Source organism: Pongo abelii, chromosome 13, assembly GCF_028885655.2.
Source record: "Pongo abelii isolate AG06213 chromosome 13, NHGRI_mPonAbe1-v2.0_pri, whole genome shotgun sequence".
NCBI lineage: Eukaryota > Metazoa > Chordata > Mammalia > Primates > Hominidae > Pongo > Pongo abelii.
In genome coordinates this window covers 88,566,079-88,587,807 of record NC_071998.2, presented here as the reverse complement: position 1 = coordinate 88,587,807, position 21,729 = coordinate 88,566,079, and the positions used below count along the sequence as shown (strand labels likewise).

At 45.4% G+C, this 21,729-nt stretch overlaps 1 protein-coding gene across 1 annotated transcript in view; it reads right to left on the bottom strand.

Moving 5' to 3' along the window:
* The window catches only part of TMOD1 (tropomodulin 1), a 93,964-nt gene that overhangs the window by 51,229 nt on the left and 21,006 nt on the right, over positions 1-21,729 (bottom strand). The window contains exon 2 of the mRNA XM_009244678.4: positions 20,112-20,279. Within this exon, the coding sequence (XP_009242953.1) occupies positions 20,112-20,231 (120 nt within the window). The 5' untranslated portion in view covers positions 20,232-20,279. The remainder of the gene's footprint in view (positions 1-20,111; positions 20,280-21,729) is intronic.

Genomic DNA, 21,729 nt, shown 5'->3' with positions numbered 1-21,729 from the left:
CAGCCTCCCGAGTAGCTGGGACTACAGGCGCATGCTACCACACCTGGCTAATTTTTGTATTTTTAGTAAAGACGGGGCTTCACCATATTGGCTAGGCTGGTCTTGAACTCCTGACCTCATGATCCACCCGCCTCGGCCTTCCTAAGCCCTGGGATTACAGGCGTGAACCACCACATCCAGCCTAACTAATGCATCATTTTTTAAAAGGTGTACTATGCATAACACCACAGTGCTGTTTCAGTAAGAGTCGTGGCTGTAAGATCAGGAGACCGGGGTGTGATCCTGCCTCTGGGAGGGCTGTAAGTGAGCCGGGCCCACCCAGCACAGAGCCCGGACAGACAGATAATGGGCTTGGCAGGTGGTGCTGGTGTACTTGCAGACAGATTTAGGCCACAGATCAAAAGAGACACTGGGAGTTGGAGCTTTTTATGAGAGGACAGTAGGTAGAAAATCAAGGCCTGACTGACTTTGGGGTGGGGGGTATCAGGAACATAAGTGATGCTCCACACATCCCAATTTTCCTTAAGCAGCAGCTCTCAGATATTGTCCACCATGATAGGCAGGACGGGTGATGCTCCCAGGTGAGCCATGCTTCTGTGGGCATGTCCCAGGTTTGATGGGACTTCCTGTAGCTAGCTGTGTGTGCCCACGCCTTCTCTTCCACAGCAGGGAGCTTACGGTGATGCAAGAGAGTGAGACAATACCTCACTGCCCTGCAAACGTCAATGTGTGACTACCCATAATGAATAATCCAAAGTCTTTGTGACATGCCTGCACTTCACAGTTGACCCTACATCAGGCTTAAGCCCTGACTTGGAGTAATAATGATCCAACTACACAATCTTGGGCAAGTCCCCTAAATCTCATTGTGCCTCAGTTTCCATGGCTGTAAAATATGAATAATGAGAGTTGCTCTCTCATAGAGTGGTTAAGAAAATTAAACTAGATAATGCAGAAAGTGTGCTCAGCACAGTGCCTAACATAGTAAACGGTCAAAAATTGTTACTTATGATCCTGTCTATTGTTATATAATCAGGTAAAATATATGTTAATAGGAGATTGGTTACCCAAATATGTATGTTTAACAGGGAATGTATTATCCAAATATAAATTCAAAAAACTAAAACACACAATTATAAAATGAATTAAGCACTGAAAGCAAGTGCTCATGCTTCTTAAGGATCCCCACAGGGAAGGCCTACAGATTTTCATTACCATAAAGGGTTTTAATGGCAGTAAGATGCTGGGGCATGTTCTGGCCCCAGAAAGGCTAAGTATTGCGATAGAAGAAATTCAGGGGTTGTAACTGAGGGGAGAAGGGTTTGCAAACTCTCATCTCTTTTCGAATCTATCTGGTAGAGGCCGCGGATTTAGTCAAAGCAGAGTTTCTCAACCTCAGCACAACTGACATTCTGGGCTGGATACTTCCTTGTTGTGGAGGCCGCTCTACCCACTGGAAATCGTTTAGCAGCCTTTCTGCTCTCTATCTCCTAGATGCTAGTAGCACTGCCCCCAGTTGTGACAACCAAAAATGTCTCCAAACATTGCCACATTTCTTTTATTTTCTTTCTTTTTTTTTTTGAGATGGAGTCTCACTTTGTTGCCCAGGCTGGAGTGCAGTGGCATGATCTTGGCTTACTGCAACCTCTGTCTCCCGGGTTCAAGCAATTCTGTCTCAGCCTCCCGAGTAGCTGGGACTACAGATGCCTGCCACCATGCCTGGCTAATTTTTGTATTTTTAGTAGAGGCGGGGTTTCACCATGTTGGTCAGGCTGGTCTTGAACTCCTGACCTCAGGTGATCCACCGGCCTTGGCCTCCCAAAGTGCTGGAATTATAGGCATGAGCCTCCGTGCCCAGCCACCAAATTTCCTTTGAGGGGCAAAATTGCCCCTGATTGAGAGCCACTGCATTAAACAAAAAGCCATATAATTATAACATGTTATATAATAAAGATGTTTTTAATGTATTTCAAAAATATTATTTACATAACATAAAAATATGGCTTCATTTATTCAAGTCTTTATTGAAAGCAGTTGAACTGCGAAAACAAAAATGTCAAAGGCTTTTTCTAATAACTCTAAGCTTATCACATTTTTAAAGTAAATATTGAGAATATCAGCCTCATTAGTGGTTAAAATTTGTTTTCTTTCTATTAAATGGTATGTTTAACAAAATATCACATGATTGTCAGTAAAACCAAAGATAGCTGCATATTTTTAAACTCCTGATTGTTTATCACTTTAACTTGTTTTCAAAAACAGCATGTGATCTCCCATTATATATAAAAATTAACTCAAAGTGCATCAAAGACCTAGATATAAGAACTAAACTATAAAACATTTGGAAGAAAACATAGGCATAAATCCTTCTGATTCTGGATTAGGCAATGGTTTCTTAGATAAGATATCAAAGCAATAAGCAACAAAATAAAAAAGTAGATTGCTTGGACTTTATCAAAATTAAAAACATTTATGCTGCGAAGGACACTAGTGAGAAGACAAACCACAGATTGGGAGGAAATATTTGTAAATCATGTATCTCATAAGAGTTTCATATCTGGAATACATAAAAATCTCTTACAACTCAATAATATATGACAAATAACCCAATTTAAAAATGGACCAGGCGTGGTGACTCACACCTGTAATCCCAGCACTTTGGGAGGCCGAGGCGGGTGGGTCACCTGAGGTCAGGAGTTCGAGACCAGCCTGGCCAACATGGTGAAACCCTGTCTCCACTAAAAATACAAAAATTAGCCGGGCGTGGTGGTGCATGCCTGTAATCCCAGCTACTCAGGAGGCTGAGACATGAAATTTGTTTGAACTCAGGAGGCAGAGGTTGCAGTGGGCTGAGATCGTGCCCCTAGACCCCAGCCTGATCAACAGAGTGAGACTGTCTCAAAAAAAAAAAATTAAAATTAAAAAATAAAAAATAAAAATGGTCAAGTGGCTGGGAACAGTGGCCCACGCCTGTAATCTCAGCACTTTTGGGAGGCTGAAGCAGGCAGATCACCTGAGCTCAGGAGTTCCAGACCAGCCTGGCCAACATGGCGAAACCCCATCTCTACTAAAAATACAAAAATTAGCTGGGCATGGTGGGGCACATCTGTAGTCCCAGCTACACGTGAGGCTAAGGTGGGAGGATCATTTGAACTTAGGAGGCGGAGATTGCAGTGAGCCGAGATTGTGCCAATGCACTCCAGCCTGGGTGACAGAGCTCCATCTCAAAAAAATAAAAATAAAAATAAATAAATTTTTTAAAATGGGCAAGTGATCTGGATAGACATTTTTCCAAAGATTATATAAAAATGGCCAAAAAGCTCATGAAAAAATGCTCAATATTATTATCCATTCGGGAAATGCAAATCAAATCCAGAATGAGATACCATTTCACAGCCAGCAGGATGGCAATAATAAAAAAACACAGATAATAACAAGTACTGATGAGAATATAGAGAAACTAGAACTCTCATACACTGCTGGTAGGAATGTAAAATGATACAACCCTTTTGGAAAATAGTTGTGCTATTTCTCAAAAAGTTAAACATAAAATTACCATATGATGCAGCAGATGTATGTCCACCCAAATGCTTGTACATGAACGTTTATAATAGCATTATTCATAATAACAAAAGTACGAACAAGTCTAATGTTCACCAGCTAATGAATGGATAAACCAAATGTGGTATATCCATACAATTGAATATTATTCAGCTGTGAAAAAAAATGTAGTACTACAACATGAATGACTCTTGAAAACATCATACTAAATGTAAGAAGCCAGATACAAAAGGCCATGTATTATACAATTCCATACAATATATGAAACATACAGAACAGTCAAATCTGTAGAGACAGAAAGTAGATTAGTGGTTGCCTAGGGCTGGTGTTACGGACTGGAATGTGTGCCTCCAATTCATATGTTGAAGCCCTCACCCCCAGAGTGACTATAATTGGAGACAGGGCCTGTAAGGAGATAATTAAAGTCAAATGAGATCATAAGGGTGGAACCCTGATCTAATAGGATTGGTGTCCCTATAAGAAGAGATACCAGACAGCTGCTGCAACACCTCCTTCCCCAACCAGTCACCATGAGAACACACAGAGAGAAGTTGCTGTCTGTAAGCCAGCAAGAAAGCCTTTACCAGAAACTGACCCCTCAAGACCGTGATCTGGGACTTCTAAGCCTCCAGAACTGTGCAAAAATAAGTTTCTGTTGTTTATGCCACCTAGTCTGTGGTATTTTGTTAGAGCAGCCTGAACAGGCTAATACAGTTGGGAAGGTTGAAGGGAGATAGAGAGTGACAGCTAATGGGCATGAGGTTTCTTTTTGAGGTGATGAAAATGTTCTAAAATTGATCATGATGGTTATACGACTCTGTGAATATGCTAAAAGAACAAACCAATGAATGGCGCATTTTTCTTTTCTTTTTTTTTTTTTTTGAGACGGAGTCTCGCTCTGTCACCCAGGCTGGAGTGCAGTGGCGTGATCTCGGCTCACTGCAAGCTGTGCCCCGCTTCCCCCCACCCCCCGGGTTCATGCCATTTTCCTGCTTCAGCCTCCTGAGTAGCTGGGACTACAGGCGCCCGCCACCACGCCCGGCTAATTTTTTGTATTTTTAGTAGAGACGGGGTTTCACAGTGTTAGTCAGGATGGTCTCAATCTCCTGACCTCGTGATCCGCCCGCCTGGGCCTCCCAAAGTGCTGGGATTACAGGCGTGAGCCACCGCGCCCGGCCTGAATGGTGCACTTTAAGTGGATGATTGTGTGCTATGTGAATTGTACCTCAAAAAAGCTGTTATTTTTTAAATGGCATATGTCATCTATGGGAGAATGATAAAAGTGGCTAATGAAGTAACTGCACCAAATGGGCATGGAATGCTGAGGACAGAAGGCTCCTCATGTGCCAGTGGTCCACGGTGATGCTGAGACTGGCCAGGCTAGAGCTGGCCAAATTTCAAATGGTGCCTGTTTTACAATGTGATTTACCTTATTATGTAAATTAGTTGTGGAGAAGTTAAATGGACCTGAAAATGTCGCCATAGAGCTCTCATGATTATTAGAACCTAATACTGACTCTCAGACTGGGCTACTCAATAGGTGAGGAAAAGAGTTCCCACAACCATTCTGTTGTTGGCTCTGGCCAGGAGAGTATTTGGTGATCATGTATGCATAGAAAGGCACCTCTCATTCTCTTATTTCTTATTCATTCAATAAACATCTGCTAAATGAATGCTATGTGTCCAGGCAGTGTGTTAACATGTAGGGCTATGACCCCACAAAGAGAAATTTAAAAAATTGGAGTAACCAGGGAGATGAGAGGCGAATAGAGAAAGTAGAGTAAAATTAGAGAAAAGTTTTTCTTTGTCGATCTGTTTTGTTTGTTTGTTTTGTTTTGTTTTGTTTTTGAGATGGAGTCTGGCTTTGCTGCCCAGGCTGGAGTGCAGTGGTGCTATCTCAGCTCACTGCAACCTCCACCTCCCAGGTTCAAGTGATTCTCCTGCCTCAGCCTCCTGAGTAGCTGGGATTACAGGTGCATGCCACCATGCCCGGCTAATTTTTTTTTTTTTTTTTTTTGTATTTTTAGTAGAGATGGGGTTTCACCGTGTTGGCCAGGCTGGTCTCGAACTCCTGACCTCGTGATCCACCCACCTTGGCCTCCCAAAGTGCTGGGATTACAGGCATGAGCCACCACGCCTGGCCTAGAGAAAAATCTTAATTACACATAGTTATTCACATGTGTTAAACTATTACACATAGTTAAACACATGGTAATCAAGATCCTAAAGGGAGGGGAAGGTCTACTTTACTGAATACCAAAGAAGAATCTATAACAAGCCTATACATTACATTTAAAGGTAGACTTTCATGGTGCCTGTGGGAAACTGAACTCATTTAACCTATAAGGAATTTAAACCTCAATCTTAAAATGTGCACAGGATAAATTTGCTAGGCAAGTGCTTTTTTTTTGTAGTTAGTTCAAAGGGAAGCATCAGTCTGACTCCACCAAAGCAGCCATCAATTCATTAGAGGCACTGAAAGTCACATGCACTTGTCACACAAACATCCTTACCCCAAAGACAGGTTGTGAGATTTGTATATAGGAATCCGAGGATATCTTCATGTCCTTATTTAACAATTGGAAATTTGCTCATCTGAGGAGGGCAGTGACTAATACCTGGATGATCTTTTTATCATTACCTGACAGGAAATTTAGCGTGGGTTTTAAGGAGGAGGAAATTCTAGATTATCTCTGATCTTAGGCTAAAATTATGTAATAGCTGTGAGTTACCTGGGAGTGGTGGGGACTGGGGCATACTGGAGCGTTTGTGCCTCCACACTACCCAGCTCCAGCGGACTGTTGACATGTAGGAATGTGGATGTTGTTATTAGATCTGCTCAGTTTTGTGTGAAACCTCTTGATTTTAAAATATTGACACGTAGTCCAAATATTTTAATAACAATGTTCAGGCCAAATAAAACATATCTGCAAGGCAGACTCAGCCCATAAACTGCCATTATGCCACATCTGATCTAAGGTTCCTAGCAAACTAAAATTCCATGTAAGAAAGCCAAAATATTCATTCATTTATTTCTCAGATATTTACTGTGTATCCTGCCCATATCAGGTGTTGGGCTAGAGAAAGCAAGAGCTGTACACATAGGTTTTAAATTTAGAATTTTTTAAATTTTGAAAATACAAAGTTTAATTTGTTCTTGAAAATGACTATAGAAGTGGAAATTAGGCAACCTTTCCTGTGTGCAGTTCCCAACTCCTGATTTTTAAAATGGTGACTTCCCCTTAAATGTTGTAGAATTATAACTCGGATGTGCAGCTTGGCAGGCTAACATCACAGTCTAATTTTCACACCCACACTCTGGAGTCCATTTGTTCAAAGGACAATGGAAACTTGGACAGATCCTTAACTGTGCCGTTAGGAGCTCTAACACCCTGCAGACAGGTGCCAGTAAAGCTAAATATCAAGTATCTGCACAGTTATCGTTGCTATAGATAGGGCTACGTGAGAAGCCATCCTGGCTAGAACCTTGTGGGCTTGTTCAGATGTGCACACATAGGCAACACACATGCACACACACGTACACATACATGCACACAAGGCACACACATGATCACACATGTGCACACATGCACACACGTGCACATGTATGCATGCACACATGCATGAACACACACAATGCATTAAAAGGATCATAGATTCCTGGCAGCTCCAAAATATAAAGCCCTAAAAGATCCTCTAGACCAATGATTTTTTTCATTTTCCAGTGGGGAAACTGAGGCATAGAAAACTGAAGTCACTGGCTCAAAGTCACACAGCTTGTTAGCCTCATAGCTGGGAAGCCTGAGCTTACATAAAAATGACACTGTATATAATTAGCATGTATATATAGTAGCATGGTCAAGGATCTTTATAACTATCTTCAGACTGGTGGCTCACCATGCATAAAACCATGCAAAACCCCTTAACCCGGTTCCTCACAGTGACAAAAAACAAGGAATTTTTATCACTTTTCCCAGATACATCAGCTATATCTAAGAACGAGGGAATGCAAAACGTGACCCCTGGCTTTGGGCTCTGGCGGTCCCAGGTTCCTATTCTGTGACTGAATTACACACAGCTTCTTGGAAGAGGACAGGACAGGTGGTACAACCTCTTTATGAGGGATTGGAAGAAGCCGAGGGCCGGGGAAGGGAGGGGCCTCGCCTGAAGTCATACGCTGGACCGAGAGCCCAGGACTTGACTTTCATCCCACAGAAAATTTTCCATCCCACCTGACTGCCGTCCTCTGGGAACAGATCCTGGAAACCAGATGTGGCCGCACGTGAGAGCCAGGTCTCCTCCCCAAGTGTTAGAAAGCCAGCTCTCCACTCCCCTGCTTATCAAATGAGTCTCAGTTTACACATGGAGAAACCAAGGCCCAGGGGCATTGAGTAATTGTCCCGGGGTAGGAGTGAAACCAAAGTGGCCTCACTTTTCGAACTTCCAGCTGACTCCTCTTCCCTCCTCCCATTTCAAACAATTTAACCTAAGCGTGCCCTAGACACCCACCCGCCTCCACATCAGGCCAGGCCAGGCCAAACCTTTCACAGGCCAGCAACTCCCCTAGTTGCCTTTTACAAGGGATTTGACTGGAAAACAAAAGTTTTTAACTGGCCTTGAGGATTTTATTTTCCAGTTATCTGCCAGGTCTGTTTCTCCTTATGAAAAACTTAGGCACTTGTGGTCCCGTCCCAATATACAGAGTTCTGCCTCGCATTACTGTCCAGCAGCTTCCAGATCCCACAGGAAATGATGCAGTGAAGCGCTCTTCTCACATACTTTAGCCTGAGAGTGTGGTAGGGGCAGCGGGGTGAACCAACTCTTGCCCCAGTCACAGCGTCTTGACGTTACAAAGGGACCAGCAGGATCCAAACCTCTAAGAGCCCCACCTCTTCCAGACACAGCCTCTGCCCTAACACACACACTCTGGGACTCTTCCTCCCTCTCTTTGCTTTCTCTCCACAAAGAGCTAGGCCTTTGGCTCAGCTGCCCTGACCTTGATGCAGGGCTGGTGAAACCCAATAGCTGCCATTTCCCCAGTCAACTTTATAGGGCATTAATGCCGACGTCCAAAGGCACTCCTGTAGCCCAAACCCAATAATTGCTTGTGGTGGTACCTATTTGTCATAGCAGCACAGTCTCTCTCTGGTATTCAAGGTGGGGACAAACCTTCCCTCCCTGGCTTTCTTCAAATCCTCCTTTCCTGCCTCATGCGCAGGGAAAATGTTCCATGTTCCTGTCGTGCTGGGGACTGGGTATCCTGAGACAATGACGGTACGATCCCAGCCCAGAGGGGCTCACAGCCACAGGGAAGATACACATCTCAGTGGTGTGGTCACCTTACTCAGCCCTGGGCTTCCTGGAGGAGGTGGTCCTGAACTGAGTCTGAGGGACCAGGGAGGAGCCAACCAGGTGAAGAGACGGAGTGGAGGGGCATCACGGGGAGAGAGAAAGCACAGTGCAGCAGAGGCCCAGCAGATGAGGGCGGCGTGGCCTGCTATGGGAGGCATTAGGGTCTGAGGCTGCAGTGCTCCACAATGTCTCCTTCCATGGGCATCACCCTCATTCCAGCCCTTGTGACTCTTGCCGGGACCACCAGAGCAGCCTCCTGGCTGGTTTCCTGCTTCAGGCCTCTCTACCTCTGCTCCTTAGACTCCACCAACATGTACACCTGAACACATCACTCCCCAGCATACTCAGAGATGCTCACCAACTTCCCTGACCTATGGATTCTTGACCAACTCATCAGCCAGGCATGAAGAGCTTTTCATGATTTGACTCCAACCTACTCCCACCTCTCCAGCCTCCTGAGCCTCTTCCCTTCATCAAGTAGCCCATGTTCTAGCCACTCCAGGCTGCTCCATATTCCACAGCCACGCCCTGCACTCTCCCACTGCCATACCTTTGCTCAAGGCTGTGCCTTCCACCTGGAATTCCGTCACTGCAGCTCCCCTGCATTCATCTTTCAAAGCCCTTCCCTTGGGCACCCTGTTCAGCCTTTGCAGGATTCTCCAAACTGACCTAGTGAATCTTGCTCCAAACTCCCCTAGGCATCTTGCCAGTTCTTGTATAATGCTCATCTTACTCTGTGGAGCATATCTATGCTGTATCTCTCTCCCCAAGGATACTGGGTGCCCTTCAAGGGCCAGCTGGGATATATCTTAGTTTTCTCTGAATCCCCAGCACCAAGCCATGAGTGCTAAGAGAATGTGGTCTGAGTTGTCCAGTCACACAACACTGATGCTCCAGCTGGGAACAGGATGGTATGACTTGGACTCCCTTCAGGCCCATGTCGCACCTGCTGTCCCAAGGCATTGGCTTTTCCACCTAGCTGCTGTCCCCAAGTGGGTTTTGGGGAGAGGGACATATTATGAAAGATGTCAGAGTTGGGGAGTGTCTAGGATGAGACCAAGGTTCACTGTTGTGGGTTTTAGGAAATGCCAAGCTAGAGAGTGAGACCTTTATAATGTTTACTTTGAGGGCCTGGATTTGGCTAAAGTCCTGCCAACTCCTCTCAATCCATCTCAGGGCTTTCAGCAGAGCAGAACATCAGGCCATCACACTAGTGAACCCACAGTGATAAGACTCCAAATCATCCCTGATTCAAGCTTCCCCTTCTTTAGCAATAAAAGAAAGCCTCCATTTTTTAGTTGAGCTCTTGGCTGCTCAGATTAAAGTCTACACTTCGCAGGCTCCCTTGCAGCTAGGTTGAGTCATATAATTAAGTTCCAGGCAATGATATGAGAAGTGTCCAGTGGCAATTTCTGCTAACTTTCCTTAAAAGGGACTTGAATCATGGCTTTTCTCCTTTCTTTTATCCCTCCCCCCTCCCCACCCCTTTTTCTCTATTTGGATGCCTGGAATGTGGCTATTATGGCTATAGGGCTATACCTTAGGAATGGCAGAAAGATGAGCTGGACAAAGTCTAGGACTCTGAGAAGTCTGGGGAGCTGAGCTCCATCCCAGCCCTAGATTGCCTACCTGTGGACTTTTACTTGAGGGATGGATAAAACACTGCACAAATCACATTATTCTGAGTCTCTGTTACTTGTAGCGAAGCTGCACCCTACCTGATAACCTGGGTTCTCAGCCCAGGGCTGTGAGGCCACAGACAGGGCACTGGTGTTCTCTGGTTTTGGATCCCCCATCTGTAAAATGAGGGTCCAGAGCCCTTTTATCTTGAAACCTCAGAATAAAGGTTTGAACTCCATATGGAAGCAGCTTCTTGCTAGTCAGTTTTACCATCACTGGGTATGATCATTCACTTTCATTCAACTGAACAGACACTGCATTATGGAGGTGGTCTGTCAGGGCAGTCACATCTGGTTGTGCAGGTTGTGCACTGCACTAAGCCAAGGACATTATTCACTCTCTAGTCTATGTGAACAGTGTCTCCTGGAGTACAGTGTCCAACTTGCACAACTATACTGGGCTGCACTGTATCTGTGGCCATACAATATGGTTCCCAGTCTCAAAAAACTTAGAATCTAGTGGACAAATCATATACTCAGGTTCACATTTATTAAGGACCACCATGCGCCAGGCACCGGGCTAGGTGCTTTTCATCTAATCATACATGTATATGTTTGTGTATGTGTCTATTTTTTATGCTAAAACAAACACCTGCCATAGGAGGTAGAATCAGAGCTGCAAACTGAGAGGCCTACAGGCCAATTAAATGCTAACACTCGGTTGGGTTTGTTTGGTCTGTGCATTTAAATGAGCTGTCAGCATTTTAAAATAAGGAGCTTACACATTTTTTAAAAATCCAGATTTCCAACATCTCTGGAAACATTAGGTGACGTGGCAATACCAGGTCTGCACTCTCATACTGGCAACAATCAGTGGAGCTGAAAATGGTGGGCCCTTTAGACAAACTCCCATTCGCCTCAGTCCCCACCACTCCCTGTTGTCTCTGACACAGAGGCCAAGGTCAGTTACCACATAGCACTGGTTTTGCTGTTGCTTTTAGTTCTGAAAATGTAAATGGTAAGTGAAAATTTTCTTACATACACATACCTTTAAAAAGTGAGAAAGTAATAGATAAGCCAAGATGACCACATGGCTCAAGAAAACTGACCCATCTTCCTTCCTTCATGTAGGTCACTTACATGACGTTGTGGATACTTGGTTTGCTGCCTCCCAATAGAAAGCGCTCAGTAGAGTGGCAGAGATGATGAATACAAAGGGAGACAGAAAGGCAGGGTTTAAATTTTATCTGTAGTGATTTCTTTTTTTTTTTTAAGAATGATCAGAACCAAATAAGGCAAAATTTTAACATTTGCTAAATTCAGATGATGAAAAATAGGTATATACTGTACTCTCCTATGTGTTTAAAATGTTTCCTATTCAACATGTCAAAATCAAAAAGGAAACAGTTCAGTGTCACCAGGGTGGAGCAGGTGCTGTGCTAGGGGTGTGAAGGTGAAAGAGTCTAAAAGACTTCCTGAGGGAGGGGAGGAAAGGTCAAGCCTTGAAAAATGTGAGGAAATGAGGGGTTCCAGGTTGAGGAGGTTCCCCAGCCAGAGGAGGGGTTGGGAGAGGTGGTCATGGGTCCAGAGGGCAGAGGGTAGGGTGGGGACACACAGACGCCTGGCCTGACTTGCCCTCACCCCACCAGGCCCGTCCTCGGCTCTATGCACAGCCGGCAGTGTTTCTAAGGATGTGTGCCTATTTTTAGAGGAGAGATTTATTTTTTTCCATTTCAACTGTTTACTTCTGTCCTGGGCTTGCGATTCTGCCGGTTTGTGTTACAAAGGAGAATCACGGCCCTGTGGACCAAACTTGGCTGCTTCCTGGATGGCCAAGAGTGTCTTTGCCTTAAAGGATATGATTTGGGGCACGAGTAGGGAGGATTTTATGATCGTCTGATGGGAAGCCATGTGGAGTGACAGGAAGTACCAGGTGGGCGCCTTGGCTCTGCCGCTGACTTGCTGTGTGACCTTGAATGAGTCCTTTCCCCTCTTTCCACTTCAGGGTTTTGTTGATGCTTGGATGTCTCATCAGTGAAATGGTAATAATGACACCTCACAGGATGGGTATGAGGATTTGATGAAATACATAAAACACAGAGTGTGTCCAGGACAGACTCCAAAATCAGGCTTTCTCTACCAGTACCGTGTATATAGATGCCTGGGGTGGGGTACTGTTAGATGATTTCTAAGTGTCCTTGGAGCTCTGAGATTCTCCAATTCTGTTTTCCATATTTCGTCCTGCAATTCATGGCCCTTTGTTCTCAGAACTCTTTTTTTGAGATGGAGTCTTGCTCTGTCACCCAGGCTGGAGTGCAGTGGCGTGATCTTGGCTCACCGCAACCTCTGCCTCCCAGGTCCAAACAATTCTCCTGTCTCAGCCTCCCAAGTAGCTGGGATTACAGGTGCACACCACCACGCCTAGCTAATTTTTGTATTTTAAGTAGAGACAGGGTTTCTCTATGTTGGCCGGGCTGGTTTTGAACTCCTGACCTCAGGTGATCCGCCTGCCTTGGCCCCAAAAAGTGCTGAGATTATAGGCATGAGCCACCCCACCCAGCCTGTTCTCAGAACTCTTGACACATTATGGACTAAGGAAGGCAGGGTCTGTCTGAATTCTATCACTTAATAGCTGTGTGATTCTGGGAACCTATTTCTTTATCTACAGAATGACATTAAACCTCATCCTATGAGGATCAATCTTGTAAGATCCTTGTAAATATTTTATGAAATGATGCCCATAAAATGCTTAGCATAGCACCTGGCATGTAAGAACACCTTAGCAGAGGCCAGGTGCAGTGGATCACATCTGTAATCCCAGCACTTTGGGAGGCTGAGGCGGGTGGATCACCTGAGGTCAGGAGTTTGAGACCAGCCTGGCCAACATGGTGAAACCCCATCTCTACTAAAAAATACAAAAATTAGCCGGGTATGGTGATGTGCGCCTGTAATTCCAGCTACTTGGGAGGCTGAGGCAGGAGAATCACTTGAACCCAGGAGGCGGAAGTCGCAATGAGCCGAGATCATGCCATTGCACTCCAATCTGGGCAACAAGAGTGAAACTCTGTCTCAAAAAAAAAAAAAAAAAAGCCGGGCGTGGTGGCTCATGCCTGTAATCCCAGCACTTTGGGAGGCTGAGGCGGGTGGATCACGAGGTCAGGAGATCGAGACCATCCTGGCTAACACGGTGAAACCCCATCTCTACTAAAAATACAAAAAAAAATTAGCCGGGTGTGGTGGCGGGCGCCTGTAGTCCCAGCTACACGGGAGGCTGAGGCAGGAGAATGGCGTGGATCCGGGAGGCGGAGCTTGCAGTGAGCGGACATCATGCCACTGCACTCCAGCCTGGGCGACAGAGCGAGACTCCGTCTCAAAAAATAAATAAATAAATAAATAAATAAAACACCTCAGTAGAAAATAATCATTATTATTATTCAGGCTTTGCAGAGGGTCTGTTGTTTTCCATTATTGTTTCTATGGTTATATTGTGTCACAGATTCCTGACAGCTGACTTTAAAATCAACTCTTAGGACCCAATTTCTTTATAAGGTTGAATTATCTCTACCATTTTCTCTCCTGTGAATATTTTGAGCCTCTTGCTGAGACAGTTTAAAAAATGTTCTGCCTTTCCCCAAAGCCTCACTAACAATCAATATTTACAGTTAAATTCCTTGTGTTGGTGGATTCTTCGTTTCTTTAAAGATTAGTATTTATTGTGAAAATAACATAACAACTTCAAAAGAAATCAAGTTGGAAATAACAATTTGCGCATAATTCCCCAATCTGCTCTCTGAGTTTCTTTCTGGGCTAGTCTCAGAGGTGCTCCCAGGGGATGGTGGCTAACAGCACAGGTAACTGGGCCAAGACTGTCTAGGCTGAAATCCCAGCACCGCTCAGATTGCATCCTGGGCAGGTTACTTTATATCTCTAAGCCTCAGCTTCTCCATCTTTAAAATGGGGCTAATGACTGAACCCTCCCAGAGGACTAAATGAGATAATCCACGTAAGGCTTTGCTCATGGCACACCCAGGAAGTATTGAGTGTCTATTACTCATATGAAAACTGTACACTGCTCCCTGCAGAAGTCACGATGACTTGTCATTCTCAAAACCTCTCTCTGTGTTGCCCCCACTGCCTGGTACAAAGGCAATCTGAACTGAGGAGCTGGCTCTGCTTCAGAGCAGCATCCACTTAACTCCAGAGGGACGAGAAAGGGCAGATCCTCTAGGGAATCAGTCAACAGCGGATACTTTTAGCACATGAAGCATTCCTTTCCCGAGGGAGTCCAAGTGCAACAATCTCATGATAAGCTCGAGTTTTTCCAGAGTGAGAGATAGAAAATTTTGGGGACTTTTTTTTTTTTTTTTTAATGTGCACAAGTTTGGAATCCTCTGCTGCAAACAGAGCTGCTTTCCAAGTCCTCGTACTCCATTCTGTCACATGACACCGGGGCTTAACAATTGCATAACCAGAAACGTTACCCCTTGAAGTGTTTGTTGAATTCAGGTACTAAGACAGCCAGGAATGGTTCAAAGAAATCATATGTGGTTAGAGCTAGAGGGGGCTTCCAAGGCCATCTAGGCCGACTGCAACCATTTTACAGACAGGAAAATTGAGATCCAAAGAAGGAAAATCACGTACCCAAGTCCAGAGCAGAGCCAGGACTGGAACCTGGACTTCTGCACCTCAGGCTCTTTCCCAGAAAAAAGAGGGATTATTTTCCTACAGCAACCCCCAACCACAAAACCAGAGCACATCTGCAGCCTAAACCCTCTCCCTGAACACTCCCATGAGGCCTTGGAGTGGAATGGCTAAGTCATGGACTCCAGACCCACACATAGTGGCCCTGCCATCGCCTAGTTGTGGGACTTTGGACAAGTTACTTCACCTCTCAGTGTCCTCATCTGTAAAATGGGGATGATATCAGGGCCTGCCTCCTAGGATCATGATGATGGTCAAATAAGTTAATATTTCAAATTCCTTAGAACAGCACCTGCAATAGTGAGTGCCATCTAAGCACTCATTAAACAAAAATAAAAACAGGAGGAATATGGACTATAACAGAGAGGGCAGTGGCCTAGGTGCCAAGGGAGCAGGGTTCTGATCTGGTTCTGCTTGGATGTGTGACCTAGAGCAAGTTCTTTCCCCTCTCTGGGCTCTGCTCCTGCTCTGAAGTTGTGGGAGGGGCAGACACCTGCTGGCCGGCTAGGAGTCTCTCATTGTCTGCGTATCTTTGGCCTCTCCCTGTGCTGTGATTTCAGAGCGGGGGCCAAGGGAGGGTGAAACTAGAACTGGAATGTTTGTGCTCTCCAGAAGAAGGGAGGCCCTCTAGGCCTTTTCGAAGCTCATATACTGTCTTGCAAATCAGGTAATAGAGCTGATCTTAATGAAGGGGTCGATTGTGTGGCTGGGACAGAAACTCACTGGCCTCCATTATCTCCTATCCTCTCTCTGGTTTCTCTTCTCTTTTCTTTGAACTGAGAGAGAAAGGGGTCTTTGAAAATGCCAGCTGGGAAACCACGGTGGTGTGAGAATCTCAGGTCTCAGATGGCCCATGGCTGCTCCCACACCCCTGTGCTCAATTACTTTTCTCCTGCCAGAGCGGGAGGTGCACACATTCTGGAGCCTGTTTGAAATCCGAGTCTCCGCGCCTGCCCAGGTCCTGCGACCCTCAGCAAGCTGAGCCCCAGGTGCCCTGTCCCTCCAGTAGCACAAGTGGAGTGTCCCTTCCCTGCTAATCACCTGGGCGGGAGAGCTGGCTGTGTGAGAGCTGCAGGGCCCTGGGTATTTGCCGCTGAGGCTGGGTGCTCTGATATGTAGGGTGGCAGACCTGCGGGAGCTCTTTGCCAGTTTGGGGGAGAAACGGAATGCAGTTGCTGGTGGATGTACTCTGGGTTCTGAGAGGCCTCCTCCATCTGTCCCCCTCCACTCCCAGGTCTGTCGCTTGGCTCTGACCCTTGTCATCACCTGCCTTATTTGCAGTCACAGCCTGACCTAACCTCATCCCCATGCAGCAGCTCAGGGCAACTCAAACAGCCCAAAAGGCCTGGAGGGCCCTCAGGTGCACTTCTCCCTGGGAATGGCAAAGATTCCCCCGCGGGAGCGCCTCCCACCTCTCACCCATCTCCCTGACACCCCTCCAGTCCATGTGTCCCCAGCATCAGCTCCCAGAACCAATGACCCCTCTGAGTCTCTGACCCTCAAGGGCTCCCTGAACCCACTGAGCAAAGTCTAAACCCTTCAGTCGGCCTTGCCGCCCCCTCTTCCCCCGCATTATCTATCCCAACCCCTCTTTCTAGTCGCATCTGACCCTCCACAGAAACCACACTAAGATTCCCATCCCCAATTCCTTCCCTACGCAACACTCTCCTTGCGGCCTTTCTCAAGGCCCTCACTCGGCATGGAATTAAAAAAATCCAGGGCTCAGTTCCAGTATCACCTGCTCTGTGATGCCTTGCACCAGTAAGAGTTAATCTCCTGGCACAGCTTCCTGTCTGCTCCGTGTCGAGCCCAGTGTATTATGCCTGTGTCCCCACCAGCCTGTGCTCCTGAAAGGCAGAGTCCCAGCCAGGCTGCCCTGTTGGTGCCCAGCACAGTGCTCGGCAGGTAACCGAGTCACATTTATTGAGTTAACTGGAAGTGGCTACATGCCTCTTTTGTTCTCCCTTTATAAAGTTGTTTGTTCTTGGAATTCTGTATGACAGTGATCTAGGATAGAATTAGAACAGAATAATTTTACAGCTTGATTTTTTTCTTGCCTACATGGGTTGTTTTTACTGAAACACAGACTAATGGGGAGAGATGATGCGGGGGAAGAAAGAGAAATGCAAGGCTCTTTCCACCAATGCCGACTTCTGATCAACTTGAGCAGCCTCATCAGGAAACCATCTTCTCGTGGCAGGCAGGGGAAGGTCGTGAATATCAGGAAGAGGAGGACACACTGCTGGAGGTATGTGTAATTCTATGGGGCCTGGGACCCAAGAGCCCTAGGCAAGGATTCTGAGTTATCTGGAATGAAGCCGCTTAATCACACCTGGGTATAAGACCAGATTATAAGTCAGGTTAGCTTAACCCTGAAAATGACCAACCAACTCTGTTATTCCATGGCTGGGGACATGGAGGTCTAGGAAGGATGGCAGCTTGGTCCAAGGTCACATGGAGTGGAAGAGACAGGGCTGGGATTAGAAGCGAAACACCTAACTTCTAGTCCTGCATTTTTCCATCTGAACTGTGCTCCCAGGATGTTAGCAGTGACCATCTCTGGGTGAGTGAGATTGAAGTGTTGTTTTCTTTATGGATCACTATTAAACCAGAGTTGAGCAATGGCTGGTTTAAAAAAAGGGTGTGATACATTCCGTTTTTAATTAAAAATATATAACATGGAACATTTAGTCAGTTCAGTAACTTTGATTATCTACCTTCTCTGTGCTGGTCATTGACCTGGGTGCCTGGGATATAGCTGTAGGATGAAGACCCCTGTCTAGGAGGCCACCTACGAACCCCTCTATGCCCATGCTCACAGTTCTAGTGTGACTTGCTAAACCACATACACAACCAAAGAGACTTTTGACTCTTGACACTGTGTACCCTGACTGCAGGGATGAATTCTGAGCACTAAACACACTTCTAAATGTGCCAACTATGAAATATGATGATAAAACATCAAACATTAGATGAGAAGGATTCTTCTGCTCCTTTATTTCTCAGCTCATTCATTCCATGACACATATTCTCCACCATCCTGAAGCTGCTGGCTTGATAGAATGGGGTAACGGCCTTTTGAAGACTCAGTTACAGTGCCAGCTAGGTGGCCACACCGTACAGGCTGGGGCAACATTCTCCAGAAGGCTGTATATGCTCTGAATCAGTGGGCAATTGCAGATGCCATTTCTCCCATAGCTAGGATTCATGGGTCAGAGAATCAAAGTTAGAAATAAGAGTGGCACCACTCACCATTACTCCTAGTGACCCACTAGCAAAACTTTTGTTCATTGTTCCCATGACCCTGTGGTCTGCTGGCCTAGAAGTCTTAGTTTCAAAGGAGGAAAGTTCCACTAGGAGACACAACAATTCCATCAAACTGGAAGTTAAAACTGCCACCAGGCCACTTTGGGCTCCTCATGACTCTGAATCAATGAGCAAAGAAGGGAGTTACTGGGCTGGCTGGGGTGACAGATGCTGACTACCAAGGAGAAATTGGATAGCTATTGCACAAGGTGGGTAAGAAAGTATATGTCTGGATACAGGAGAGCCCTTAGGGCGTTTTTTAGTATTACCATGCCCTGTGATTAGGGTCAATGGAAAACTACAACAAACTAATCCAGGCAGGACTACTAATGGCCTAGGCCTTTCAGAAATGAAAGCTTAGGTCACCCCATCGGGGAAGGAAACACAACCAGCTGAGGTGCTTGCTAAAGGCAAAGAATGGGTAATGAAACAGGGTAGTTATAAATACCAGCTACAACTACCTGAGTAGTTACAGAAATGAAGACTGTAATTGTCATGAGTACTTCCTCCTTATTTTATGAACACTTGTATTGTGTGTGTGTGTGTGTGTGTGTAGCAAATATCTTTGCTTTTTCCCTCTTATTCCCTTATCATGTAACACAAGATTGTTTGATACTGACTTTACTGTTATTGATTGTATTGCCTTTGTATAATAGGATTTAAGTATCATTAATTTTACATTATAATATTTAAGTTACAGGACAGCAAGGAGAAGAATAAACATCACTCATGGACTTTACCTCCTCTTCTGGGGAAGGTGATAGTGTGTTTTCAATTGTACCCAGGATAGTTGTATCACGTTAGGCAGAATTATGACATCCTTACTGTCTTTATTTGGAAATTAAGTATGGTTTAAAGAGATGTATATGTGTGCCAAGTTGACAAGGGATAGACTGTGATGGTTAATTTTGGGTGTCAACTTAACTTGGCCATGGGATGCTCAGACATTTGGTCAAACATTTTTCTGGGTGTGTCTGTGAGGGTGTTTCTGGATGAGATTAATATTTGAATCAGTAGACTGAGTAACACAGATTGTTCTCCCTGATATGGCGGCGGGGGTGTATCCAATCAGTTGAAGACCCGAATAGGGAAAAAAAGCTGACCCTCCTCCAGGTAGGCGGGAATTTCCTCCTGCCTGACTGCCTTAAGCTGGGACATTGGCTTTTTTCTGCCTTTGGATTCAAAGACCAACTCTTCCTGGGTCTTTGATGCTGCTGGTTATTTGTATTTGTATTGGAACTATACCATTGGCTCCCTTGGGTCTCCACCTTAGCAACTGCAGATCTTGCCGGTCTCTATAGCCTTGCGAGCTAACGCCGTATAACAAATCTCTCTCTCCCCTTCTCTCTCTGTCTCTACACACACATACACACACACACACACCCTATTGGTTCTCTCTTTCTCTGGAGAACCCTAATACAACACATTAAAAGAAAAATCTGCAAAGGCAAAGTTATTCTAATGTCATTGCCATGGATGGAAAAAGGAAGTGGTGGCTTTAGGAAGCATCCACCTGTTCCTCCACAGGTCCCCTCGCTAGTGACAATGTGCTTCCCTTTAGCACCTACTCACATCAGGGTCCAGCTCATCCAGCTCATTTTCCAGGGTCCTGAGCTCTTCCTCTGTTAGGGCTCCAAGGATTTCATCTTCATCCAGGTCACGGTATTTCTCTAGTTCTCGTCTGTACGACATCGTGGAAGAATTTGTCTGTGTCTCCTGAGTTTCTGTGCTGATTAATACCTACCAGAAAGACAAGAATCTTAGAAAGACTCGTCTCAGATTTGCTCTCTCAGAGCAAATGGAGGCTCATCATTCACACAGCGGCCTGGGTACATTTTATGAATTGCCAGGATAATCATTACTATGGTGGAATACTACACTAAGTTTGGCTAATTCTCTAATAAAACTGTGCAAGGTAAAGTCCTGAGAGCATGTAAGTTAATGAATTGTAATTGGTTATAATTGGCATGGACATTAATTACAAGTAAATGGGCAATTATAAATGGCTTATGAGTGCCTGAAAACAATGTTATTCTTTAAGGAGTTCAAATACTTTTCTGTATAACTCTCCACCCTTCACCCTACACCCCAGAGGGAATCATGAATGCTGGAAACTGCCAAAACTGAGTTTAAAAGGGGCAGGGGAGTCTCGGTGGTTAATTGAGCACCTACTGCATACAGGCCCCTCACCTACACCATCTCATTCAATCCTTACAAAAAGTAGTTCATAGAAATAGCTAACTTTTACTACTGCATATCAAGCTGTGTGTTAAGTACTTCACAAGGACTTTCTCATTTAACCTGTGAGGTAGGTATTTACTATTATCCCCACTTTATAGAGAAGGACTTAGAGAGATTAAGTGACTTACCCAAACGACACTACTAGGAAGCAGCAGATCCACATTTAAACTCAGGTCTGCTGGCTGCAGACCTTCTCTGCGGAGTCACCCAATGGCGTGGCCAGGGGACTGCCTAGTCCAGAGCCCCCATTTCCCCCCAGAGGGAGCCAGTTCAGAGGGAAGAACTGGTTTGCCAGCAGGACCCTGGGGACCAGGGTTCACCTCTGCTGCTTCCCAGACTGCTCTCTCTTGCTGGAGAAGCCTACTGTTCATTTCCCATTTCACAGATGACACCCAACGCGTTTGGACCCTGTATGTTTGGACCCTGTCTCTGCTACTTCCCATAACCATGACATTTTCAGACCTGTTAACTCATCTGAGTCTCTCCACACACCCTTTTTTTTCCCCCTTTTTTATACCTTGAAGATCTTCTTGGATACCAATAGGTCTTTTAATTAAAACATTTTTATTAGTGAAAAAACTAAGGGATGGCCTAGGGCTTGACTCAGGACCCCTGATGTCAGTCCGATGATGCTCTCTACTCCACCACACTGCCTCCACTGAGCTAGGAGGGACAGCAGGACCTCGAGCTCTATTGTCCTCCAGCTTGGCTAAATGTAGTACTGTGCATAGAATCAGTGTGATGAGTTATATTGTGTCTCCTAAAAACTCATATATAAGGCTGGGTGCAGTGGCTCATGCCTGTAATCTTAGCACTTTGGGAGGCTGAGGTGAGAGGATTGCTTGAGCCCAGAAGTTTGAGACCAGCCTGGCCAACACAGTGAGATCCCACCTCTACAAAAAATACAAAAATTAGCTGGGTGTGGTCATGCGGCACCTATAGTCCCAGC